The sequence below is a fragment of the Callithrix jacchus genome, chromosome 14 (genome assembly GCF_049354715.1).
Source record: "Callithrix jacchus isolate 240 chromosome 14, calJac240_pri, whole genome shotgun sequence".
Lineage (NCBI taxonomy): Eukaryota > Metazoa > Chordata > Mammalia > Primates > Cebidae > Callithrix > Callithrix jacchus.
The window spans coordinates 89,404,931-89,432,456 of NC_133515.1; the positions used below are offsets into that span (position 1 = coordinate 89,404,931).

General features: G+C 38.8%; 1 protein-coding gene and 2 pseudogenes across 2 annotated transcripts in view; 2 read left to right on the forward strand and 1 right to left on the reverse strand.

Annotated features, from left to right (window-relative positions):
- Window positions 1-27,526, forward strand: part of ASXL2 (ASXL transcriptional regulator 2) — a 141,206-nt gene that overhangs the window by 56,047 nt on the left and 57,633 nt on the right. For both annotated transcript variants that reach the window (XM_035272994.3, XM_078349759.1), the window contains exon 3: window positions 26,806-26,914. In XM_035272994.3, the coding sequence (XP_035128885.2) occupies window positions 26,806-26,914 (109 nt within the window). The remainder of the gene's footprint in view (window positions 1-26,805; window positions 26,915-27,526) is intronic.
- Window positions 7,959-8,573, reverse strand: LOC118147444 (prostaglandin E synthase 3 pseudogene; annotated as a pseudogene).
- Window positions 20,351-21,390, forward strand: LOC144579342 (uncharacterized; annotated as a pseudogene).

Genomic DNA, 27,526 nt, shown 5'->3' on the forward strand with positions numbered 1-27,526 from the left:
TGTGCCCACCACCACAATCAAGATACAGAATACTTTCAATGAGTATCCCTTGTGTTCTCCTTTTAAAATCACATGTACTTCCCTATTATCTCCTCTAGCTCACCTTCCTGATACTAGTCTGTCCTACATTTCTATAATTCTGTCATTTCAAGTGTTTAATAGAATCATACAGTATGCAACCATCTGGGATTGGCTCCCCTGCAACCCCCACTCTTGGTATGTCTCTGGAGAGTCTTCCAAGTTATCGTGTCCATAGTTCATTCTTTTTTATTGCTGAGTAATATTCTTTGGCATGGATGTACCACAGTTTCTAACTGTTTATCCGTTGAATGATATCCGAATTGTTTCCAGGTTTTGGCTATTAAAAATAAAACTTCTATGAACATCTGTGTCAATGTTTTTGTATGGGCATACATTTTCCATTCTCTGGGATAAATGTGCAGAAAATGCTGTTGCTGGGTTGTGTGGTAAGTGCATGTTTAATTTGAAAGAGACCTTGAAACTAAATGAATTTCTTGTAAACTGCATATAGTTCAGAGTTTTGTTTTGTTTTTTTTTTTGGCCCACACTGCCAATCCTTGCCTTTTGATTTGTGTATTTACACCATATATATTTAAAGCAATTATTGATAGGTGAGTTTGTCTGCCATTTTTTTTGTTTCTGTTTGCTTCCTCTATTTCTCATTCCTCTGTTTCTTCTTCTTGACTTCCCCATGGATCGTATTAGGATTCTGTCTTGATTTATTTATAGTATTGTATTTATTTGTATGTCTTTACATAGTTTTCTTAACTGTTTCAACACTTTGGGAGGCCAAAGCGAGCAGATCATGAGGTCAGAAGATCGAGATCATCTTAGCTAACCCTGTGAAACCCCATCTCTTAAATAAAGAGCCCATAGTCTCATTATTATATCTCGTGTGTTGATTCTGGATTATACTGTGCATTTGTGTGAATCTAAATATTGAAGGAATGGTTAGGTATTTTATTTCCCTCTAAGACACTAGAAATAAAACCAAGGATTCAGAGAGATGTGTCCACTTGTGTACATTTTGATGGTATACTTCAGTTACTCTCTAAGGGAAACAAATCAGAATTTTTAGTCAGTATTTCTTTATATGCAGTAGTCACCATTCTAACAAAAGGTAGAATGACCTTTTTTTTTTTTTTGAGATGGAGTTTCGCTCTCGTTACCCGGGCTGGAGTGCAATGGCGCAATCTCGGCTCACCACTACCTCCGCCTCCTGGGTTCAGGCAATTCTCCTACCTCAGCCTCCCGAGTAGCTGGGATTACAGGTGCGCACCACAATGCCCAGCTAATTTTTTTTGTATTTTTAGTAGAGACGGGGTTTCACCATGTTGACCAGGATGGTCTCGATCTCTTGACCTCGTGATCCACCCGCCTCGGCCTCCCAAAGTGCTGGGATTACAGGCTTGAGCCACCACGCCCAGCCAGAATGACCTTTTACAAAAGGTAGAATGAATAAGCATTCTGTTTCTCTTAGAAAGTCTTCTCTCTGTGTGTGTGTGTGTGTGTGTGTGTGTGTCTCTCTCTCTCTCTCTGTGTGTGTGTCTCTGTCTTTGTGTCTCTGTTTCAGGCAGGAGTGCAGTGGTGTTATCGTAGCTTACTGCAGCCTCAACCTTCTGGGCTCAGGTGATTCACCTACCATAGCTTCTATAGTAGCTGGTACTACAGGTGTACATTGTCACATCTGGCCTACTTTTTATTACCTATTCCTCATAACATTGAAAAGCCTGATGCTGTAATAAACCAGTAGTGAAAATGGCCTTGACTAAGATGGGAGTCCATTCACATGGTCTGTTTAATCTTAAATAAACCCTGTGAAGTCATTATCTCATAGATAAACATATCAAATCAGTGAAAAATTACATATCTAATGAGTGGTAAAACTTGAACCCACATCTGTGAGTCTAAAATATAAGTGGTTTCTGCTGCCTCACTTTTGAATAGGACTTAGGAGATTGGACAAGGATCTTAATGAACTTTGTATTTCTCTTTAAGTGACAGATTGTTCTCTAAGACCCCTTATACCAAGAGTTTGTAATTAATCTAAATAATATTGATAATATTGAACTTTGTTACTTCATTTGTTTACTTAAAAATAGAGCATAGAATTACTGGACTCCTTTTCTTTGAGACGGAGTCTTACTCTGTCGCCAGGTTGGAGTGCAGTGGCGCAATCTCGGCTCATTGCAACCTCCGCCTGGGGTCAAGCGATTCTTCCACCTCAGCCTCCCAAGTAGCTGGGACCACAGGTGCATGCCACCACGCCCGGCTAATTTTTGTATTTTTAGTAGAGACGGGGTTTCATCATGGCCAGGATGGTCTCGATTTCTTGACCTCATGATCCGCCCGCCTCGGCCTCCCAAAGTGCTGGGATTTGAAAGTGTTATGCCTACTTGTTACTGCTCGTGGACAAAGCCATGCTTTTTAGAAGACATTACTGGAAGACAATAATGGAGTGATAGAGTGAAGGTTTATAGTTAAGTGTTAAGAGTAAGATAAAGCAAACAAAAAAATTTCCAAGGAATCTTTTGTTGCTATGACCTCCCTCTCTAGGCGATTCCTAGATAACTCTGCTTATTTGTTCTAGGCGCATCTGCTGCTCTGTTGACCCAGACTCATTTTGGGACCTACTTATCCCAAAATTCTTGTTTAAGAGTTTTTCTACACTCTTTCCCCTATGTCTTTAGTGGTTTTATTCCTGTTTGTTTGATGGTATGTTTTGGGGAGGAAAACAGTATGAAGAAACAGATTCATTAAAGTGTGGATGAGTCAGATCTACTTTTTAAATCAAAGTTTTAGATTGAAAAGCTACATTTATATTATTTCTTTTTAAAAAGCAGATTAGTTGTTAATCTGAATGAATCGATCATTTGTGGAATTACAAGTAATATGATCAAGGGAAGGAAGAATGTTTACTGAAAGTATATAGGAGTCCACAGATTTAAATTTGAATCTAAAATCTACCATGACTATTAAATTGGTAATTTCTGAATTCACTGTTTTCCAGTGTAAGTGTGCTGTTGAGGTCAGTTTTGTTCTGTGTGTTCTATTTATAAATGTATGTTAAGTATGAGGTAAAAATCTATTTTTTTTTAGATTATGTAGTTTTAAAGGTTTTAAAGTTATGTAGTATTACATTTTGAGAGTTTATATGTGAATAATGATTATGGGTGTGTGTTTACAGATACATGTTTAAGTATATATCATGTAAATGAAAGATTGTAGATACATTGACTATACATTTATATTTTTACATTTAAAATTGACTTTAGGCCAGGTGTGGTGGCTTATGCCTATAATCACTTTGGGTAGTGGAAGCAGGAGGATCGCTTGAGCCCAGGAGTTTGAGACTAGCTTGAGTGACATCGGGAGACACCATCTCTACTAAAAAGAAGAAAAAAAAAAAACAAGTTAGCTGGACGTGGTGGTGCAGGCATGTGGTTCAGCTACTCAAGAGGGTGAGGTGGGAGGATCATTTGAGCTTAGTAGTTCAAGGCTGCCGTATGATTGAGCCAGCCTGGGTTATAGAGCAAGACGTATCTCAAAATAAATAAACTAATTAATGAATTTAATTAAATAGACTTGACATGAGGGCATTTAAGCTTCTGGTCTAGACTACTTCATTTTTTTTTTTTTTAAACCTTGAAAGTCTGAGTCTATATTGAAGTTCAAGGGATTGAGCTTTGAAGGATAAATATAGATTATGTATAATTCAGCCAGGAATAGGGAAGATGATTAATCATCATCACCTTAAGGCCAAGTTTTGACAACTGTATTTTGTAGGAAGAAGTACAGAAAAAATGGACAAGAGATTGGGGATTAAAGTAGGAATTGGGGTAACTTATTACAAGGGAGAATATCTCTAGCATCATATAAGTTGAATTTTGGGACCTACTTATCCCAAAATGCTTGTTTAACACTTTTCCTACACACTCTTTCCTCTATGTCTTTAGTGGTTTTATTCCTGTTTGTTTGATGTTATGTCCTTTAAACCTGTTTATTAAAGGTTCGAAATTGGGATAACAAATACTGGTGGACACTGGTGAATTTGAAGATGGGCAGTACAAGCTTATTGTATTAACATTCTTTGGATTGAGTGCAGCAGGGAATGCCAGTGAGGAGACCAAAAATAATCTGGAAAGGAGTAGACTTCAGGGTTTCATGAAGTCTTAAAATACTTGAATGACTATGATTGGAATGATAAAGAAATAATGTCAAACTTTTCCCACCCACCTTCAAAGATAATTTGTTGCAAAATCAGTTTCAAAATTCAAACACTGCAGAGGAAAACAAAGAGCTCCCCAGATTTTCCCACCATTATGCTACTGATTTCTATCATAAAGGTAGACTTGTAAATAGACTTATAGGAAGATTATTTAGCTTAGCTTAAGAAGGAATTTGTGAATGACTGGAAATGCTTGAGGACATAATGCCTTTCCACCACTTCTATAACACATTGGATGATTACCTGTTTAGATGTTTTAGAGGGAGTACAAGTACCTATAAGTAAATGGACTAGGTCACCTATGAAGCTCCTGTTTGGATGATTACCTGTTTAGATGCTTGCATAACACATTGGATGATTACCTGTTTAGATGTTTTAGAGGTGGTACAAGTACCTATAGGTAAATGGACTAGGTCACCTATGAAGCTCCTTGTCAACCTATAGATTTATCTGATTCTTGTCTGTAGGTGTTGAAAAGAGAGAGAGTTGTGTAAACTGAGCATTAAGTAAAGAATGATCAAAAGTTGTAGGATTTTATTTTACCCAGCAATTTCTCTTCTGCGTATATAGACAAAAGAATGGAAAGCAGAGACTTAACAGATAGTTTTAACACTAGTGTTTGTAGCAGCGTGATTCACAATAGCCAAAAGGAAAAAACAACCCAAATATCCATTGTTGGGTGGATGGGTGGATAAACAAAATGTATCATGTATATTTAATGGAATATTCAACTTTAAAAAGAAAGGAAATCGACATCTGCTGTAGCATGGATGAATCTTGAAGACATTGTACTACATGAAATGAGCCAGTCGGAAAGTAACAATTACTGTATGATTCTGCTTATATAAGATACCTAGAATAGTCAAATTCGTAGAGACAAAGTAGAATTGTGGTTGCCAGGAGCTGGCAGGCAGGGCAAGGGGGTGGTTGTTTAGTGGGTATAGAGTTTCCATTTTGTAAGTGAAAAGAGTTCTGAAACTTGGTTGCTCAACAGGGTGAGTGTACTTAACTCTGCTGAACCTGTACACTTAGATTAAGGTGATAAATTTTATGCATATTTTATCACAATAAGAAAGTTGTAGGATTTTGCTTTTATTTGAATGAGGCACAATTTAATCTAATGTAGGAGAAACAGCCATCATGTTATATTAGTAGGAAATAGAAAACATTTGGCTAAGGTAAAGAGAATGAGTAGAAGTATGTCTTTAACTTTTTAAAGAAGGTTAATGTTCATTTTACCTAGTTAAATTTAAAATCCAGACAGTGATAGGTGGTTACGAAAGTGAAGGATAAGAGTATGATTTTTATTAACTTCTGCTCACAATGCGATGATTCAGAATTGGTAAAACAAGTAAGTTTTCGAGTTTTGGCAAGAGCCTTTATAATGGGGAGAATTATAGACAAGACAAAGCAAGCTGAAGCTGAGGATTTGACTTTTAACTTTCACTGAATAGTTGATGGGCCATGTATACCTAACAAACTTTATTCTGGACTTCGTTTACATGTGTCTTTGAGCCCCAGAAAGAAACTAAGAATGGAAGAAACAATAGTGAAAATGTCATGATTTTCAGTGGAGAAATTAGACCTCATTAGTTATGGGAAAAGTTATCAGTTAATTTTGGGAAGAAATCTCTTTTTAAAAATATATTTAATTAGAAAACATTAAGAATCATGCCGGGCATGGTGGCTCACGCCTATAATCCCAGCACTTTGGGAGGCCGAGATGGGTGGATCACGAGGTCAAGAGATCGAGACCATCCTGGTCAACATGGTGAAACCCCGTCTCTACTAAAAATACAAAAATTAGCTGGGCATGGTGGCACACGCTTGTAGTCCCAGCTACTCGGGAGGCTGAGGCAGGAGAATTGCTTGAACCCAGGAGACAGAGGTTGTGGTGAGCCGAGATCGCGCCATTGCACTCCAACCTGGGTAACCAGCAAAACTCCGTCTCAAAAAGAAAAAAAGAATCATTTTGCTGCAAGTGCTACTGCATTTACAGTTGAATATACTCTTGTTTGTAAACCAGGGGGTTGGAGACTGACAAATTGGAAAACATAAACTCTAAACCTGAGTTTCTGATTTTGTTCCTTTCTTGAATTGGTAGCAGAATTGCAAATATGGCTAACAATTTTTAGATAGTGTGCATTTTAAACTTGTACTTATGTGCCGTATTTTCCTGGGGGGGTGTGTGTGTGTGTGTGTGCATGCACACACTAGCAAATAAGGTAGACTGTGTCATTTGGCTCTGCCTATCTCCAGTTCAGTTATTTTTATTATTACATTGAAATTTAAGAATGAGTACTTATTTCTTGTGGAAACTTCCACTTCCTCTTTTATATCACCTGCACATACCACTGTGTTGCTACATGATAGGTCCTTTGTAAATATTAAATGAATGAGGAACGAAGACAGCCTCTTTTTCATATTTTTTTTTCCTGAGTTAACTTTATGGAGCTTTAATATTATTTGATTTTATATTTGTATCTGTTTTCTTTTACATTGAAACCCTTGGTTCAGAACAGCATTATAAATGTATTTATCTTTTCAGTACATAAACATAGTTTCAAATTAATAATTTCAGCATAAATACTAATTATTTTATACACACACACGTACACACATACACACACTTTTTTTTAGAGGAGGACAACACATTTAGTTTTATTTCAATCAAATCACAACACTTTCTTTTCCAGCTGCTGCAAAGTGCATCTACAATATTTTATTATGATCCATTTTGAAAAGGTTTCCTGTCACATTACAGCAAGCCTCTTTCTTGAAACAGAGGAATAATCACAAATTTTCCTCAAATAAAAATAAAAACTTCATTCCAGCAAGTGGTAAATACATAAAAATTGCAGTAAGCCAGACACTTAAAAGTATAGCCAAGAAGTCTTCCAACAGTTTATTAGAAAGAATGTAAACATTTTAAAAAATCCCCACTGTCACGAATATAAATTGAGGTTTTCAGCCCTCGTAGAAGCTGAATCAAAAAAAATAAAACTCCAACAGTGTATTAAACATTTTTCACTCATTTGCCATACTGACAATGCAGGTACAAATTTGGTCTAAATGTACAGATTCAAACAACAATGTACAGCTTTCTTCATCCTCCATGCTAAGAAATGTAAAAGCAATACCAAATATATAGGCTTCAAAAACCATCTAAGTTAGGACATTCTCTAGTTTTCGCTAAGATACATCTGGAATACTGACAAGTGATCACTCACATAGAATGATGTAAAGTAGATTTTTTGAAAAATAAACTTTAGTGGAATGGTCCTAAAGGATAACACCTGAAGAGTAGCAGGTTGCCAGTAAGGTGTCAGCTAATTTGTTCCAGCCACTTTTGAATTCATGTTCTGTAATCTAAAATTTAGTTTTCTTTCCCTAAGCTGAGAGCTTCCTGTCATGTTAGTATCTGTGATATGAAGAAAAGATGACTTAGATGAGATGTTTTTATGTATCACAACTGCTGCATCAATTGCTTGGGACCTCAGCAGCTTCATGAAAATCTGTGAAATGTTCATATATAAGGTTATTGCCTTAGCTGACTTAAAATTGTCCCATACAATGGTTCATATCAACCCTTAGTGAAGCCTTTTAAAAAACAGAAAATGGGTGAAAGTAGGCAAATACAGCATCTGCCTTTAGAGCTATCAACTCAAGAATTCTCTCAATTATATAATCTTGCAGAGAAGTCATTTTTCTAAGTCCCAGTGATGACAATATTCCTTACTTCAGATCTGGCATTTTTTTCATCATCAGTATCTTGTTAATCATCATCTGCTCCATCTAATTCTGGTAAATCTGCATCCTCATAACCACCCACGTCGTTCATCAACTCAGAGAAATGATCAAAATTAGACATGTCTTCATCTGAGTAATCTTCCCAGTCTTTCCAATTATTAAAGTCCACACCAAGCCAATTAAGGTTTGCCCTTTCTTTTGTTAACCTTTGCCATGACTGGCCAGATTCTCCTTTTAGTAAACATAAAATTGATCTGTCCATTCTTTTATGCTTGAAATCATTTGAATCAATACAGTGAAAAAAATCAATTTCATTTAAATGCTTAAAATTATCACTTCCTCCAAGACAACTGATGCAAGTTTGGATTTTTCAAAATTTGCATTAACATCCTTACTGTTTTCAACACAAAATTCAATGAAGACATGGTCCCTTCCATCGTACAACTTTGCAGAAGCAGGCTGCATTGTAAACAGGGTAGGGGGACAGGCGAACACGTGGGCGGGCCTCTGGTGGCGGCGGCTGCTGCTGCTGTTGCGGCTGCTGCTAGGCAGTCGACTTCTCTCCCGTAGTTACTCCGCGTTTTCTCCCTGTCACAACCTCTTCTTGCTCCCGTCAGTCCACGGTGGCAGCCACTGGCTCGACCTCTGTCCCTAGAATGCACCACGTGGAAAGAGCGGCTTCTCTGGTCCGCGAGAAGAGGAAAGTGTAGGAAAATGGAAGTGAGGACCTATTGTTATATTTTTATATAGAGACAACCTTACAGAGTAAAGAGTTAACTACAAGTTTCTTTTACCTTTTATTATCATTTTTGGGCTTTCAAAATTTCTATGTGAAGGCGGAAGATGAATTCTTCTCCCCAACTCCATTTTTAGTATTAATGTTGATAGGATTCTTGCCAATGAGATTCAGTGCATTAAATCTGTAGGTTACCAGATAATCTGAATTACTTGCAACTCATTATATCATAAGCAGGAGATGTTCTAAGAGTGTCAGTGATATTATTGTACTCTTTAGATGGTAGATCAGTTTGTGCCATATTGAATGCATTCATTAGCGTCCACCCTTCATCATAGTGCAGGTCCAGAAACAGCAGAAAGGTGAACACTCTAAATAAAGCAGAGAGACTTTAGGTGCTCCAGCGTTTTCATTTCCTTTCTGCTTTTTATTTCGGAAGTGGATATTTATGGTGTTTGTTTTGGAATGGTTTTCTTTTCCTTTGGCGGGTCAAGTGGTCAAGAGCTTTGTTTTCTAGATACATTTTGTTATATTCGACCTTGGAAGAATATATACATGTTCATAGAAAATATGGGAATAGGCTGGGCACGATAGCTCACATCTGTAATCCCAGCACTTTGGGAGACTGAGGTGGGTGGATCACTTGAGGTCAGGAGTTCCAGACCAGCCTGGCAAACATAATGAAACCCCGTCTCTACTAAAATACACACAAAAAGGTAGTCTTTTCTTCCTTCCCTGCCTCCCTCCTTCCTTTTTTTCCTTCTTTCTTGCCACCTACCCATCCATCCATCCTTGCTGTCTTTTTCCTACAACTAGCAAATTCCTTGAACTTAAATCTCAGAAGTAGGCAATGGAAGTGAAGATGGAGATCTAGATCATTCCCCCTTTTGTTCAGGGTACACATACAGGTTTATTACATAAGTAAACTTGTATCATGGCAGTTTGTTGTACAGCTTATTTCATCACTCAGGTATGAAGCCTGGCACCCATTAGTTATTTTTCCTGATAGTCTGCCTCCTTCCCTCCCTACCCCCCCCCCCCACCTTTTTTTTTTTTTTTGATACAGTCTTGCTCTGTCTCTCAGGCTGGAGTGCAGTGGTGTGATCTCAGCTCAGTGCAACCTTCACCTCCCGGGTTCAAGCAGTTGTCCTACCTCAGCCTCCTGAATAGCTGGGATTACAGGTGCACACTACCACACGTAGCTATTTTTTTTTCTTTTGTAATTTTAGTAGAGATGGGGTTTCACTATGTTGGCCAAGCTGGTCTCAAACTCCTGACCTCAAATAATCCACTCACCTCTGTCTCCCAAAATGCTGGGATTACAGATGTGAGCCACTGTGCTGGGCCCCTATTTTTTCTTTCTGTATTTGCAAACTACACAAAGAGCTGGGCTACCCCCCCAACCTTTTTTTTTTTTTTTTTTTGAGATGGAGTTTCACTCTTGTTGCCCAGGCTTCAGTACAATGGTGTGATCTCCGCTCACTGCAACCACCGCCTCCTGGGTTCAAGTGATTCTCCTGCCTCAGCCTCCCAAGTAACGGATTACAGGCATGTGCCACCACACCTGCCCAATTTTTATATTTTTAGTAGAGACTGGGTTGGTCAGGCTGGTCTTGAACTCCTGACCTCAGGTGATCCTCTTGCCTCAGACACCCTAAGTGCTGGGATTACAGGCGTGAGCCACCACACCCAGCCCCCCATATTAAAAAGAAAAAAACAACTTTATTGAGGTATAGTTTATATACCGTTAACTCCAAGCTCCATCTCTTTTTCTTTCTTTTACTTTCCCTTTACCTTTTCCTTTTTTTCTTTCCTTTGTGTTTCTTTCCTGACAGGGTCTTGCTATGTCACCCAGGCTGGAGTGCAGTGGTACAATCATAGTTCACTACAGCCTTGAACTCCTGGGCTCAAGCGATCCTCTCACCTCAGCTTCTGGAGTAGCTGGGAATATGGGCACACACCACCACTCCTGGCTAATTTTTTAAATTTATATATATATATATTTTGTAGAAACAAGTTCTCCCTATGTTTCCCAGACTGGTCTCAAATTCCTGGGCTCAAGTGGTCCTCGCGCATCAGCCTCCCAAAGCATTAGGATTTTGGGTATGAGTCACCACACCAGGCCAGAAACTTTACCCATTTTCAGTGCGCAATTCAATGGTTTTTAGTAAATTTACTGAGTTGTGCTACCATCACTGTAATCCAGTTTTAGAATATTTTCCTCACACCAGAGAGATCTCTCTTACTTGATATGGGTAATGCTGGTTCCTCCCGCCAGCCTGTAATCTGCTTTCTATCTCTGTAGTTTGGCCATATCTGGACATTCATATAAATGGAGTCATATCATATATGGTATTTTAAGGTTAGTTCATGTTTGTAGCATTGATCAGTACTTCCTTTCTTTTCATTGGTCCATATTGTTGTACAGAGTTTTCTCATATACATACTTTAAAAAATCATATATATTTATTTAACTTTTTATTTTATTTATATGACCTATTAATTGCAGACATTTAGAAAAGTTGCAAAAGTAGTGCAAAGACTTTTGATACAACCTCTACCTAGATTCTCCAGATGTTAACATCTATCTAATTGGTGTTTGTGGGATGTCTGAGAATAAATTGTAGACATAATGCCCCATTCACTTTTAAATACTTCAGAGTAGGCTTGATGCAGCGGTTCACACCTATAATCTCAGCACTTTGGGAGCTGAGGCAGGAGCATTGCTTGAGTGTAGGAGTTCAAGCAACAAAGTGAGACCAGGGCAACAAAGTGAGACCCTGTCTTTATACAATAATAAAATAGGAGTAGGAGTTCAGGGCAGCAAAATGAGACCCTGTCTTTTACAATAATAAAATAGCCAGATGTGGTGGCGCATACTGGTGGTCCCAGCTACTCTAGAGGTTGAGGCAGGAGAATCAAATTTGAGCCAGGAGTTCAAGGCTGCAATGAGCTAGGATTGCACCACTGCACTCCAGTCTGTGGGGCAGAGCAAGACCCTGTCTCAAGGGGAAAAAGAATCAAGCAACCAAGCAGACTTCAGAATATATTTTCTAAAGGCAAGTACATTCTTTTATAGAACGACAGGGTAAAGTAGTTAGTAGAAAATCTACATTGGCACAATATTATTATCTAATCAGACTTTATCCAAATTTGATAATTCTTCCACTGATGTTCTAATCCAGGATCACATGTTATGTTGTATTTGCATTTAGTTTTCATTTACTCTTCTTTAATCTGGAATTGTACTTCAGTCCTTGTCTTTCATAACTAGACATTTTTTGAGTGCATGCCAGCTATTTTGCAGATTGTTTTTCAATTTTAATTTCCGGTGTTTAATCATGATTTAAGTTGTGCATTTTTGGCAGGAATGTCACAGGATGGATATGCCATTTTTACCGCAAGATATCTGGAAGCCTGGCCGGGCGCGGTGGCTCACGCCTGTAATCCCAGCACTTTGTGGGGCTGAGGCGGGTGGATCACGAAAGAGATCGAGACCATCCTGGTCAACATGGTGAAACCCCATCTCTACTAAAAATACAAAAAATTAGCTGGGCATGGTGGCGTGTGCCTGTAATCCCAGTTACTCAGGAGGCTGAGGCAGGAGAATTGCCTGATCCCAGGAGGCGGAGGTAGCGGTGAGCCGAGATCGCTCCATTGCACTCCAGCCTGGGTAACAACAACAAAACTCCGTCTCAAAAAAAAAAAAAAAGAAAAGAAAAGATATCTGGAAGCCCATGATTTCAGTATATCACAGTATTGGTGATGGTAACTGTGATTTCTTGGTTTATTTGATGTCTACCAAGTTTCTTCACTGTAAAGATACCATTTTTCCCCTTTGTAATTAATAAGAATTTTGGGGTGAAGATACTTTGAGACTCACTCTATAAACATCTTGTTTCACATTGTACTTTTGCCCACTAGTTTTAGCATGTCATTATTAGTTAATCTGTCACTGCTTAACAATATCACAGATTTAGCAGCTTAAAACAACACATTTATTATCTCAGTTTCTGTGTGTCAGGAGTCTGAGCATGGCTTTACCTCGTCCTTGGCAATGCAGCAGGGTGTTGGTCAGAGCTGAGTTTTTGCCTGAAGATTTGATTGGGGAATGGTCAACTTGCAAGCTCATGTGGTTGTTGGAAAGATTCAGATCCTTGTGGGTTATCAGATTGAGGGTCTGGATTCCTAGCTGGCAGTTGGCTAGAGGTTGTCCTGAGTTCTTGCCATGTGGGTCTCCCCAGCATGGCCACGTACTTCCTCCAAGGCAGCAAGGAAGAGTCACCAAGCAAGGATACTGCAATCTTATGTGAAATAGTCACTTATGTGAGATCCTATCACCTTTGTTCTTTTTTGATGATTAGAAGCAGATTACAGGCCCTACCCATACTGCAGGTGGAGGGATTGTGTAGGGCGCTGAGTACCAGGAAGCAGAGATTACTGGAAGCCATTTTAGGTCTGTCTACCACAGCATCCACTAGTCTTACTTACCTGAAACTTACTATCACTCTTAACACATATGGTGATTTTCTAATTCCATCATTTTTGGTATTTTGTTGTTGTTGTTGGAATTGTACTGTAAGGAATTCTCCCCCACTTGTTGATTTGTTCATTTATTTCTATCAGAATGAACTCGTGTTATTATTTGGTTTATTTCTGCTATAATCATTTATTGCTTTAGAATAAGTATCAGTTAATCTCTCCAAGAACAGCATTTAGAGAAGTCTTTAGCATGTTTTTTTTTTTGTTTTTTGTTTTTTTTGAGATGAACTTTTCTTCTGTCGCCCATGCTGGAGTGCAGTGGAATGACTTTGGCTTGCTGCAACTTCAGCCTGCCAAGTAGCTGAGATTACAGGTGCCTGCCACCATGCCTGGCTAAGTTTTTTGTATTTTTAGTAGAGACAGGGTTTTGCCATGTTGGCCAGGCTGATCTCGAACTTCTGACCTCAAGTGATCCACCTCTCTCAGCCTCCCAAAGTGCTGGGATTACAGGCATGAGCCACTGCTCTGCCCAGCATGGATTTCTAAACAGGATTTGAAGTATAGTAAGTCATTTGTCAAATATACTGTAGATGAAAAGTAAATTTTAACATGTGAGCCATTGTATCATATGTTTCCAAAGCCTTTGAAATTCTATTTGAAAATATACTTTGATGCAGCAGATTTTCAAGTTACCACCAAAATGCTAAAAATGCTTTATGTTAATTTTTTTTAAGTGAAAAACTAATTTTTCCCCTAAAAATCATTACCATGTAATTTGCATGATTAAAAGTTTTGGTGATATGATCTAAATACACTCATTCTAAAACCACTAGTTTTCTCAGCTTTATCTTTGGCTTGTCTCTTGATCTTTGATTGTTATGTATAGGCATCCCCTTCTTATTTGTGGGCGTTTGGGGTTCTCACTCTTTCAGTATGTCTTCTTGTACTTAGTGAACAAGTACTTTGCTATTCAGTGTGTCTTTTTAAGTAAAAGTCTTTTCATTTCCATCTGTATGCAATTTCCCCTCTTACCTGCTGTACTGGTTTTTTTTTTTCTTTATTTTTCTAGCAACCAAAGGAAGCTGTTCTAGTTTTTGTTTTGTTTTTAATAGCATGCCCTGTGACAAAGTGATTTTGAAAAAGGGCTGTATTGTCTTTCAGAAGTGTCCTTGTTTTAATAGTTTATTTGTATATTTCTGGAGTGTTTGCTTCAATATTTCTTGTAGAAATGATGCCTGATAACCCCCACCCCAATTAAATTAAGCAGTGAAAAAAATGTACACCGAAGAACATATCCTGAAAAACTCTTTAAGTAGGAATAACCATCGTTTATTGCATTTAATTGAATAAACCAAGAAAGTTGTTAGGCTTTCGTTTCTTCACTGTGAGGTAATATTAATTCCTAAATGATCTCTGAAGTTGAGGAAAAAGAAAATAGACAAATTTCTGAAGTGTGTTGTTATTTTAAAAATGAAAGTTGGAAAAAATATAAAACATTTACGTTTCTCTTATATTACCTAATTGCAAATATATTCTACCTTTTTTTTCAAAAAACATTTTCTCCATTCCTGAATTGTTTACTTTGGTGCATTTCTTTTTGGCTGGATTTCACCATCAGATAGAATTTTTAAGTTTATTGGATGATCTTTTCCCTGAGTTCTTGTGGGTTTAAGAATGTTTTCTTTGGCCGGGCGTGGTGGCTCATGCCTATAATCCCAGCACTTTGGGAGGCCAGGGTGGGTGGATCACGAGGTCAAGAGATCGAGACCATCCTGGTCAACATGGTGAAACCTTGTCTCTACTAAAAATACAAAAATTAGCTAGGCATGGTGGCCCACAAATGTAGTCCCAGCTACTCAGGAGGCTGAGGCAGGAGAATTGCTTGAACCCAGAAGGCAGAGGTTGTGGCAAGCCAAGATCCTGTCTGGGTAACAACAGCAAAACTCTGTCTCAAAAAAAAAAAAAGAATGTTTTCCTTTTTTCCTTTTTTTTTTTTTTTTTTTTTTTGAGACAGAGTCTTGCTGTGCAGTGGTACGATCTCAGCTCATTGCAACCTCAAGCGATTCTCGTGTCTTAGCCTACCACCACGCTCAGCTAATTTTTGTATTTTTAGTAGAGATGGGGTTTTGCCATGTTGGCCAGGCTGGCCTTGAACTCCTGACCTCAGGTGATCCGCCCACCTCGGCCTTCCGCAGTGTTGGGATTATAGGCATGAGCCACCGCACTCAGCCAAGAATGTTTTCTTTGCCTTTTTGTTTGAATGCCATCTATGCTAGATATAAAATTTTTCATCCATATTCTTAAGAACTTGGTTTACTGTCTTTTGGCATTGAGTATTGCTAAGAAAGCAAATGTTGCCTGCATTATACAGTGCTTGCTTTATCGGTCAGTGTTTTGCCGCATAATCTTAAATTTTCAGTGGCTTATAACAACAAATACTTTCTTCCTCATGTCTTTAGATTAATCGGGGCTTAGTTATTGTTGGCTAGACTTTGTTCTAGGCTGTGGATTGTTCTCTTGTTCTGCAGGAATCAGTCACTTTACTCTCATGGCAATCACAGGAGTCAGCCAAACAAGCAAGCACATTTTAGCCTCTGCTTCCATCATGTCTCTTATTTCATCGATCAGATCAAGTCTTGTGCCAAGCCCAACATCACTGTGACAGGGAAATATATTTCACTTAATCTAGTGTACTGCAAGGTCACAAGATGGTATGAATGATGAAATAAAAACACTAATTCAAGCTACCACTTAGGCTTTTAATGCCTAGAACCTGATTTGACTTTTTTCTTTATCCTTGAAACTTTAAGATTTAGGAAAATACTAACTTTTTTTTTTTTTTTTTTTTTTTGAGATGGAGGCTCAGTATGTTGCACAGGCTGAAGTGCATTGGTTCACTGTAACATCCGCCTCTCAGATTCAAGTGATCCGCCCACCTCAGTCTTCCAAAGTGCTGGGATTATAGGTGTGAGTCACCATGCCCCGCCAAGATTTAGAAAACATTTAGATGTTTCTGAGTATCTGAGTACTTGGGGTTAATATGTACAGATTTGGGTAGCGTCTTGCCTCTTGCATAATCATGTAATATACATTATTGATTCATAAGGATAATCTTTTCTCATTAACAGAAGAGAGTGGTATACCTGTGAATATTCTTCTTTATTATTCTTCTGTTTCCTTTTCATAATCTCTAAATTTAAATGCTTTTATTTAGGTGCTTTGTATCTGTTAAGATACTTTCATTTGTAAATAGCAGGAAACACAATGTAAATTGGCTTAAAGACTGAAGGAAATTCATTATTTAATGCAAGTGAAAAAAAAATAGGCAAAACTTTATCCCAGTGCTCCAGTCAGTTTCATCAGTGTCTCAACTCTGCTTCTTCAATTTTGTTGCGTTCTCAGTAGGCTGGCTCATCCATCATAATTGCAAGATGACTGGTCACAGGCCTTAGAGTTGGATATTCTGGGCTCAGTTATGGAAGAGAAGTGAGATTCTACTCTTGAGAGTCATTAAATAAAATCACTCATCACTGAGTCTGGCTGGCTCACAATTGAGTCAGATTTTTTCCTTACAGTATATGTAGTTGTAAATATTTGTTTCAGAGAAGTATAGGATTCTGTAGAACATAAAAATGGCTTCTTTTAGCAAGAGACATTAAGGCTGAAACCTGAAAAGTTGTATTGGAGGTTGCTAGGAGAAAAAGAAGTGAGGGTTATCATTGCAAGCAGAAGTGTTAGGCCAAGTAGTCAGAAGAATTTTAAATCAATAAATGAAAGAAAGGTAGAGTAGGATGGCAGAGTGTGTGTGTAGCAGAATAGTCAAGGTCAGATTATTTTGATAATTTTGTACTTTATCTTAACATTATGATATTATGGATGAATTTTAAGCTGGACAGGGGTAATATGATCATATTTATATATAGAAGGTTAGTCTGGCATCAAAGTGGAGAATATTTGTGTGTGAGGGTGAGATTACTATCACTGGAGATAGGGAACACTGGAACACTACCAGATTAGGGTAGAAGAGTAAGTTGGTAAAGTAACTGCTGTAGTTACTGAATCTTGACCCTGTGACATACACTTTATATGTACATTATCTGTGATCTGCACAATTGAGTTACACAGTAGGCAGTATTACCTCTATTTTGCAGACGAGTAAATTGAGGGTATTTAAAATGACTTGGCCAGGCCACACTCATCTGTATTCAGACTGTATCAATTGTTAAATCTGGCTCTTTTACCAAGCAGTGATGACTCCTTTCATTAGTTGCTATATTTGCTTCATCTAAGCAGTGCAGTTATTGACTTCTGGCCTCTTAGCCCTACTAGCTACTAATTTTATTACATAGAGAACTGAAAGGGCCATTGGCAATATGATCAAAGTCACTTTAGTTCTTTGGGCCTTATGTACAAAACATATTAGTATGTTTGCTTACGTGCTTACAGCATAAAATTATAATAGCACTGCACTTGTCTATTTCCTTGAAAGAACACCTACCTCTTCAACCCCAATCTCTTGAGCATGGACAATAAAATTAGAAGCTGACTTGTTTCGTGATAGTTACATAATCTTTAAGGTGGTTCTTACTAATAATCTTTAAGGTGCTTCAGGTGTTAGTACTTACCCTATTGAATTTACTTGTACTTTTAAGTTGGTATTGATCTCAGTACTGTGGTTTTATTACCCATGCACATTGTGTCTTATTTCTTCAAGTCATTCAGTCATTTTGATTTAATTACAGAATTCTGGAGCTCTACCTTCCCATGAAGATATATTCTAGCCATCATGGGTAGTGTGTCCTGTGTTGCTTCTCTGCTATTGCTTTATTATTCATTAAAATAAACTCTGCCAGGTTTAACTTTCTGTATTTTCCTGAGATCATGTCTAAATTTTGTTTTAAATGGTACTGTGTCCTGTATATCTTGTGGGTGTTTCAAAACTTTGTTTCCTTTTTTCCAGATTTACAAGGAAAATATGACAGTTTGTAGTTACTTTTGCTGTATCTTTTCACCAGATACGTGTGCCATTTACTTTCATTTTATAGGTTTTACTTTAAGGACTGTTTTGTTACTATTTGTTGTTCTAAGTACTTAAGCCTAGACTAGATTGTTTTTTTCCCTCTGATTTAAAGCACTTTATGAACACACTTTTGCAGTCTCTTATCCATAATTACAGTATCCCCAGTGCTTGAAAAACAAAGTTTCCTTGTACATTTAGCACCAAACTCGTTGACAACCACAGTTCTCTTGAAGTGCCATGAGACTGTTTATCCCATTTAGTGTTAGTATTAATGTTTCATTGCATTTGGTTATGGGATGCTGCCCCTAATCATGACAGTGTTATGTAATTCATGGCATATCGTGTTACCTTTTTCAAATAAAAAAATTCTTATGTCTGAAACATTTGGCCTAAGTGTTTTAGTTCAGGCACTGTGGACTTGTGTCTATATTAATAGCACTGGTCACAGTGTGGTGTGGCTGCTTGCTCCCTTGTCTATCTTCTCTGTTTGATTCTGAGCTAAGAAAACTTCTCTCTTTGGATCCATAGATCCTAGTTTACTGCCCTAAACAGAGTAGGCACTTAATACTGGAACAGAATACGATTAATTGGGGTAAACTTACTAGGTAGGTTATTGAAAAAATTTTTTTCTTGGTTATATGTTCTTTTTTTAAAAGTCATCTCTTCCAGTTCTGTTTCTCTTTTCTTTCTTGTTACTGGAATCTTGGCTTCACCATTTAGTGATAAGGTGATCTTCAACAGCCTATTGAAAACCTATAGTTTCTTCATTTATAAAAATGGTGTAGTAATTTTGCTTACCTCATAGATTGTTGTAAGGACTGAACAAAGTGCTTCTTGGAACTTAGCATTCCTTTAGCTGCCAACATGGCTGTTACTGATTTTTGTCTTGTTGGTTACTTTATTACATGGTCAACATCCCCTTCTTAATGGACTTTGAGATCATTTTTCAGTGCTTTGATGCTTTCAGTGATGGACGAAATCCTCGCACATTTGTCCCTAAGTCCTTTGGCCTTGGTTTTATAGGACAGATTCAAGTGGAATTGTTGCATCAGTGGTCCTAAATATTTTTAGTTTTAATGCATATTTCCATATTACTTTCCTAAGGCAGAATTGAGTAATGTAAGAAAAGGTAGCAGTTTTCTGTCCTCCCATTAGTCTATAAGAGAGTTCATTTGCCCATAACCTTGTCAGCAATGGATTTTATTAATCTATTTGTTGTTGTGTTGTTGTTTTGAGACTAATTTTCATTCTTGTTGTCCAGGCTGGGCTGGAGTGCAGTGGCACAATCTCGGCTCCCTGCAGCCTCTGCCCTTCGGGTTCAAGTGATTTTCCTGCCTCAGCCTCCCGAGTAGCTGGGATTACAGGCACACGCCACCATGCCCAGCTAATTTTTGTATTTTTAGTAGAGACGGGGTTTCACCATGTTGACCAGGACGGTCTCGATCTCTTGACCTCATGATCCATCCACCTCAGCCTCCCAAAGTGCTGGGATTACAGGCTTGAGCCACCACGCCCGGCCCAGAAATTTGTATTTTTATATAATCAATATGTTTCTTTGTTTTGTGGTTTTTGGGTTTTTCTCTTTGGTGGAAAGCTTTCTCTGCTGTGTGTGTGTGTGTGTGTGTGTGTGTGTGTGTGTGTGTAGCTTTCTCTGCCTTCTAGGTTATACTCTTTTTGTGTGTGTTTGTGTGTGTGTGTGTGTGTGTGTGTGTGTGTATTTTAAGCCAGGGTCTCACCCTGTTGCCAAGGCTAGAGTGCAGTGGTATGATCATGGCTCACTGCAGCCTCAAATTCCTGGGCTCAGGTGATCCTCCTGCCTCAGCCTCCAAAGTTGCTGGTACTACAGGCATGTGCCACCATGCACAGCTAATTTTTTTTTTTTTTTTTTTTTTGTAGAGACGGGTTGCTCAGGCTGATCTTGACTCCTGGGCTCAAGTGATCCACCCACCTCACCCTCTGGGATTACAGGCATCAGCCACTGTTCCTGGATGGTTATACTGTTTTCTTTTAATTTTTTATATTTTGCCTTTGGCCTTTAGTTCATTTGGAATATGTTTTTATATACTGTGTGTACTTCCCCCCCCCCCCGAGATGTATGAGAGATTCTAGCACTGTTTCATTTAGGACTTTTTCAGCTTCTTGTGACTTAAATCTCAACAAAATTCCAAAGGTAGTACTGGCTCAAGGCAAGACTTGATATAATGGTGAGAAACAGCTGCAACACCTATTGGAGGAGGCAGGATCTGGAGCATGAGTAGTAGCTGGGTAGGCACCATGGCTGGGATCACCACCATAGGGGCAGTGAAGTGCAAGATCCAGATTCTGCAGCAGCAAGCAGATGATTCAGAGGAGAGAGCTGAGTGCTTCCAGTGAGAAATTGAGGGACAAAGGCAGCCCAGGAACAGGCTGAGGCTGAGATGGCCTTGTTGGACCATAGGATCCAGCTGGTTGAAGAGGAGCTGGACCATGCTCAGGAGTGCCTGGGCACTGCCCTGCAAAAGCTGGAAGAAGCGGAAAAAGCTGCCAGTGAGAGTGAGAGGTATGAAGGTTATTGAAAACTGGGCCTTAAAAGATGAAGAAAAGATGGAACTACAGGAAATCCAACTCCAAGAAGCTAAGCCCATTGCAGTATAGGCAGATAGGAAGTATGAAGAGGTGGCTCGTAAGTTGGTTATCACTGAAGGAGACTTGGAACACACAGAGGAACGAGCTGAACTGGCAGAGTCCCGTTGCCAAGAAGTGAATGTGCAGATCAGACCGATGGACCAGAACCTGAAGTGTCTGAGTGCTGCTGAAGGAAAGTACTCTCAAAAAGAAGACAAATATGAGGAAGAGATTAATATTCTTACGATAAACTCAAGAAGGTAGAGACTATGTCGAATTTGCTGAGATACTGGTTGCCAAGCTGGAAAAGACAACTGATGACTTGGAAGATAAACTGAAAATGTGCCAAAGACGAGCGCTCTGTACCCAAAGGATGGTGGACCAGATTCTGCTTGACCTGAGTGAGATATAGAGCACCCCAGTCCCACCCTGCTACTATTCCTCCCTCTGACCCTGACTCCGCCTGAGGCCAGCCTTCCCAAAGCTAACCTTTAGTTGAGGGCCTTTAACTGGAAGGCTGCTTTCTCCTTTTGCTGCTCCCTCCTCCCTTGTGTCTCTTTTTGCAAAACTGTTTCTTCCTCTTCCCAGAGATTCCAGCTGGTCTAGAGGCTGAGCACCTTTGGGAACAACGTTTAAGGGAATGTGAGCACAATGCATAATGTCTTTAAAAGCATGTTGTGATATACGCATTTTGTAATACCTTTTTGTTGTTTTGTAGCAACCATTTATAAAGCATTCCAAATAATTCCACAGCTTCAAAGCAGCAGTCCATTCCTTTCTTACTTTTGGAAGGTAACTTTTCAGTTCAATGCATATTGCCCTCTCCATAGAGGAGAAGAAAAGGTATAGGCCTGTCTTACTGAGAGCCAAACAGAGCCCAGGGAACGACTCAACTATGGGAGACTTCATTGCTCTGTACAGAGTACCAGCCAAACCAGAAAGGTGATTCCAGGAGGAGTTAGCCAAACAACGACAAAAACAAGAAAAATGTGCTTCTCAGGTTTTCAGCTTTAAGATATCTTTGGGCAATATTACTTCCGTTTTTTCTTTTTTTCATTTAAAGTGACCAAATTAAGATGGTAAGACGTCTGAGACCAAATTTTTATTCCATCTCTACCCCCTCCCAACTGCTTATAGAATGGATCATTGGCCCTTATGTTGAGGTGACCACTTAATTGCTTTCCTGCCAGAGAGAGATTATGTTTTTGCCACTGATTTAGCCATATGAAACTCATCTCATTATTCTTTTCTTGGTTTGAAGCTGCTTTCTCTAAAAGTGCCATCTCATTGTGCTTTATATCAGTCAGTGCTAGAGAAATCTTGAATAGCCTAGGTACAAAACTTCAAAATTTTTTTTTTGCTTGAAAACTTTATTAAAATAAGGATTAAATCTGAAAATAGAACAATTAGAATGCCAGCCCTTTGCATAAAATCAGCAAGAAAAAGGAAAGAGGGAGAGAAAGGAAGGGAGGGAAAGAAGGAAGTGGGGCTGAGAGAGGGAGGTTGGGGAGGGTTAAAATTTTTTTATTAGTTTGAAGCTTTGCTTCTTTGGGTTTGTGGCACCCTGGCCACTCTGTCTGGCTGTGACAGCCTCTACAGTGTGTGGGCTGGCACTTTGCTGATCTTTTAAAGTTTCTTTACCCAATACCCATTTTCTGGTAAGATTTCAATGAGGTCTGTTATATGTACATCCTGCAGCTTACTGGTTTAAAATGTGTTCTTCTTCGATGTGGTCTCTTTGAGGCCGACTGGAAGAAAGAGAAATCAGTAGTGCGACTCTTTTGATATTTAATATTGACAAGCGTCTTTTTGAAATAAAGAACCAGTTCTTCCAAAAAACAAAACAAAAAAGGCTTGATACAGTGGCAAAACTAATACCACTTTAAAATTTTTGGCTGGACACGGTGGCTCACACCTGTCATCCCAGCACTTCAGGAGGCTGAGGTGGACAGATCACCTGAGGTCAGGAGTTTGAGACTAGCCTGGCCAACATGACAAAACCCTATCTCTACTAAAAATAGAAAAATTAGCCTGATGTGGTGGTGGGCACCTGTAATCCCAGCTATTCAGGAGGCTGAGGCATGAGAATCACTTGAACTCAGGAGACAGAGGTTGCAATGAGCTGTGGTCATGCCATTGCACTCCAGGTTAAGGTATAGAGCGAGACTGTGTGAAAAAAAAATTGCTTCCCGACTTTTCTCAGTTCTGCCCCGTTTTGGTGTTGAATTTCTCTTTATGAGCCGTACTATGTCATTCCTCAGTCTGTCTTGCGTGTTGTTCCATTCTGCTTCTAAATCCTTCCTTTGTGGTCACACAATGACTAATGTTGTAGGCATTGCATCCTAATACCACGCAAGGGAAGAGAAAGGATCCCTTTCAGAAGATTACCGGTGAACAAGTTTTTTTCCCGGTATGCCCTAGTAAATAGCTCCCTAGATTGTTGTTGGCCCTGATTAAGTCATGAATCTGTCAATGTGGACTTGGGTTGGGCGGGGAGCGAGAGAGAGAGAGAGAGAGAGTGAGTGAGAGAGTGTGTGTGTGTGTGTGTGTGTGTATGTGTGTAAAAGCTGATTAATTTAAACTAGTTTGGATTTACCCCTGGGATGGGCATGGGATTAAGTCCCTCTCAACCACATGACTAAAAGTGGGAGAAGTTTTGTTTCACAGGAAATTTTTGGGTACTGTCTCCAGATGTCAGGTAGTCAAACTACAGGGGACTATGGCATGGCCTCATGTTTTTCCTACTGAACTCAAATGATCTCTTAAATTTATTATGACCTGTTTCTGCATTTTCTGTTTTCGTGATTTTTCTCTCTCAGAAACATACTGCTTCAGTAATAGTGGCTAAGAGTACATGTTAATATCTTTTTAAGCAAGTCTCCTATCATTTTTTTCCTTGAAATTTCTTGGCAATTTTTATATATTTATTTGATATAAACTTTGGGGTCCTGATTGGAATTATATATATATTTTAACATGGAAATCAAATTTAGATAAGCATAACTGTGGAAATGAATTTGGAAATGCTCAACAGTTCTTCTGCAAAGACTTTGCTTTTCTTTGTTATACTGTTTACCAATGTTGTGGGGGGATGAAACTCTTGTTTTTGACCCTGAACACTTTCACAGTTTCAAGAGACAGTGGACTCATGTCGCTGCTCTCCCCAACAGAGAACTCTTTAGATAGACTAAGAATCCAACAGCCTCTTCTAGTAAGCTTATTTCTGGTTATTGAGTATTGTCAACAGAGAACTGAGAGGGAAAAGAGCTGGAATTGTGGGGTTAAGCTGCCTTATACCTCAGATATTGTGAGAAATTTTTAAAAAACTAAGGATACCACACATCTCCAGAGACTCTAGACCACTATTTCCATTTCACAGCTTCCATACGAACTGTGTGTTTGCTTGCTACCTAATTTTTTTCTTGTGAAGTATAATCTTTTATCTAATGATTTTGTTATTTTCCTTAGATACAGAAACACTGTCTTAATTATAGCACTATTTTAAAATATTGGTTGGTGCAAAATTGTGGTTTTGCACCAACCTAATACTACTACAGCTCTTAATCTTATGCTAATCACCAGATTTTTAACAATATTTTTCCTACAACTGTACTTTTGTGTTCTATATTTTAATACTGTTCTTATTTAGAAGCTCTTGTTTTTATCCAACTTCTTTTTTTTGTTTTGTTTTGTTTCGTTTTTAAGATCGAGCCTCACTCTCTCACCCAGGCTGGAATGCAGTGGCATGATCTCCACTCACTGCAACCTCTGCCTCTTGGGTTCAAGCGATTCTCCTGCCTCGGCCTCCTGAGTAGCTGAGACTACAGGTGCATGCCACCATACCCAGCTGATTTTTGTTGTTTTCGTAGAGTCAGGGTTTCACAATGTTGGCAGGCTGGTCTCAAACTCTGAACCTCAATTGATCCACCTGCCTTAGCCTCCCAGAGTGCTGGGATTATAGGGGTGAGCCACCATGTCCAGGCCAACTTTTTGGTCTTTTTGTAATTCCTGTTATGTAAAAACTAAAGGTTAATAATCGGAGATAAAAATTTCATATAATTTTATGCTAGTCAGTTTATAATTTGATATTTTATACTGAACTCTTTTTTTTGAAATGAAGTTTTACTTTGTTGCCCAGGTTGGAGTGCAGTAGTGCAATTGGCTCACTGCAACTTCTGCCTCCTTGGTCTCGAACTCCTGACCTCAGGTGATCCACCCACCTTGGCGTCCCAAAGTGCTGGGGTTACAGGCATGAGCCACTGTGCCTGGTCTATACTAACTAAGTCTTTAATGCACATGATTCCATTTGGTTGTATGTCAGAAAGCATGCATCTCTAAGTTATAGTTCTCTTTCCTCTTTCTTAATATGTGAGTAATTATTTTAAAAAGCCAACATTGGGCTCAGTGGTGAAATACTGGTGCTATTCTCTTCAGGAAGGCACAGGCCAGGCGTGGTGGCTTGTGCCTGTTATCGAATCGCTTTGGGAGGACAAGATGGGAAGATATCAAGCTCAAGAGGTTGAGGCTGCAGTGAGCCATGTTTGTGCCACTGTATTCCAGCATGGGTGACAGAGTGAGACCCTGTCAGAAAAAAAAAAAAAAAAAAGGCGAAGGGACAAAATCAAGAATACTCATTTAATAATTTTTATTGCTGTTTGTTTTGTTAGATAAGTACAAGAAGACAGAAAAATGAAAAATGATTACAGTTAGGAAAATAATATGTGTGTATAATTTCTATGGATTATTTTATACCTGAAATTATAGTAAAGATGATAAATACATATTAGAATTAATAAACATTTAACCAAGTTGCTACATATAAAATAAATACTCAGAAGCCTACTTAATAACTTTTCTTGAGACAGAGTCTCACTCTTTTGCCCAGGCTGGAGTGCAGTGGCACGATCTCGGTGCACTTCAACCTCTGCCTCCCTGGTTCAAGCCATTCTCCTGCCTCAGCCTCTGTAGTAGCTGGGACTACAGGCATATGCCACCACACCTGGCTAATTTTTTTGTATTTTTAGTAGAAATAGGGTTTCACCATGTTAGCCAGGATGGTCTCGATCTCCTGACCTCATGATCCTCAGCCTCCCAAAGTGCTGGGAGTATAGGCGTGAGCCACTGTACCCAGCTCTTAATACCTTTTAAAGTGATCTCATGATAGGTTCGACTACAAGAGACAATGGCAATATGTTAGTTTCACAACAAGATTCAGTCTGGTGCAGCAGTATGCAAGGGAATTAATACTGTTTTTTTTTTTTTCAAGATGGAGTCTCACTGTGTCGCCCAGGCTGGAGTGCAGTGGCTTGTTCTCAGCTTACTGCAACCTCTACCTCCCAGGTTCAAGTGATTCTCCTGCCTCAGCCTCCCAAGTAGCTGGGATTATAGGCGTGCACCACCACGCTTGGCCAATTTTTGTATTTTTAGTAGAGAGGGTTTCACCATGTTGGTCAGACAGGTCTCTATCTTCTGACCTCATGATCCACCTGCCTCGGCCTCCCAAAGTGCTGGGATTATAGGCATGAGCCATTGCACCTGGCCCCAGGAATTAGTACTGTTTATTTGAATCTGTGTGTGTGTGTGTGTGTGTGTGTGTGTGTGTGTGTGTGTGCGCGCGCGCTTTTTTCTCATTGTACATCTGGACATTTGTAAAGCTTGCACTAAACAAAATAGACTGTTTACAAAATATGTTTGTGATACTTTTGTATTTTTCTTGACTTAAATGTTAGATACTGGATCAGCATTAAGGAATTACTATTTTGTAGATACATGGGAATGATTTTTACATCCATTTTCTCCATGGCAGCCTCTTTCTAAGAAATTGATAGACTTTTTATAGTTCATAAGACATGTTTAAGTCAAAGGAGTATTGACTAATTTTATCTTAAGTAAGTGTTACATAGGATATTCAGAGACAGAAATTAATCTTTGTGTTTCTCATCACGTCTTCTTTTTGTTTTGCAGTGGGACTTCCCCTCTTGCATGCCTGAATGCAATGCTTCATACAAACTCCAGAGGTGAAGAGGGCATCTTCTATAAGGTTCCAGGTAGAATGGGAGTATATACTTTGAAGGTAAATATTTTGTTGGGGAGTCATTTAAAAAGGAAAACCAGGAGGTGACCACATAAAAATATTTGACTCATAGAGACAGAATTCTGTTCTTGAAGAGCTTGTTTTCAGGAAGAGGTAATATTTTCAAACTTGCACCCAGTACATTTTTAAAAACTAATCTATAGCTAACTGTAGGTAGATCAGAATAACTTTATTTTTTATTTTTTAGGATAATCTTATCTTGAAAAAATGAAATTCAAATGACTTCCAGTGACCTTTTAAGGAGCTCCACAACATTTGTATAATAATTGTTACTTTGGAGCATTCTGCCTAGATGCTTTACATTACATTCTCATTTCATTCTCTACCACAATTCACAGTTGTGGTTATTATTCCCTTTTTATAATGAAGAAAGTAAAAGTTCAGAAGATTGGATTTTCTTGCCCAGTGTTGCCCATATCGTATCAGAACTAGTACAGGAACCCAGATCTGACTGAATTTCTAAGCCCATATTCTTTCTAACATAACAAGCTTGCTAATTTCAAAGACATTTTATTAGCTCATGTAACTGAAAAGTCTAAGGAAATCCAGGCTGGATCCAGAAGCTCAGTTGACATCATCAGGGTTTGTTGT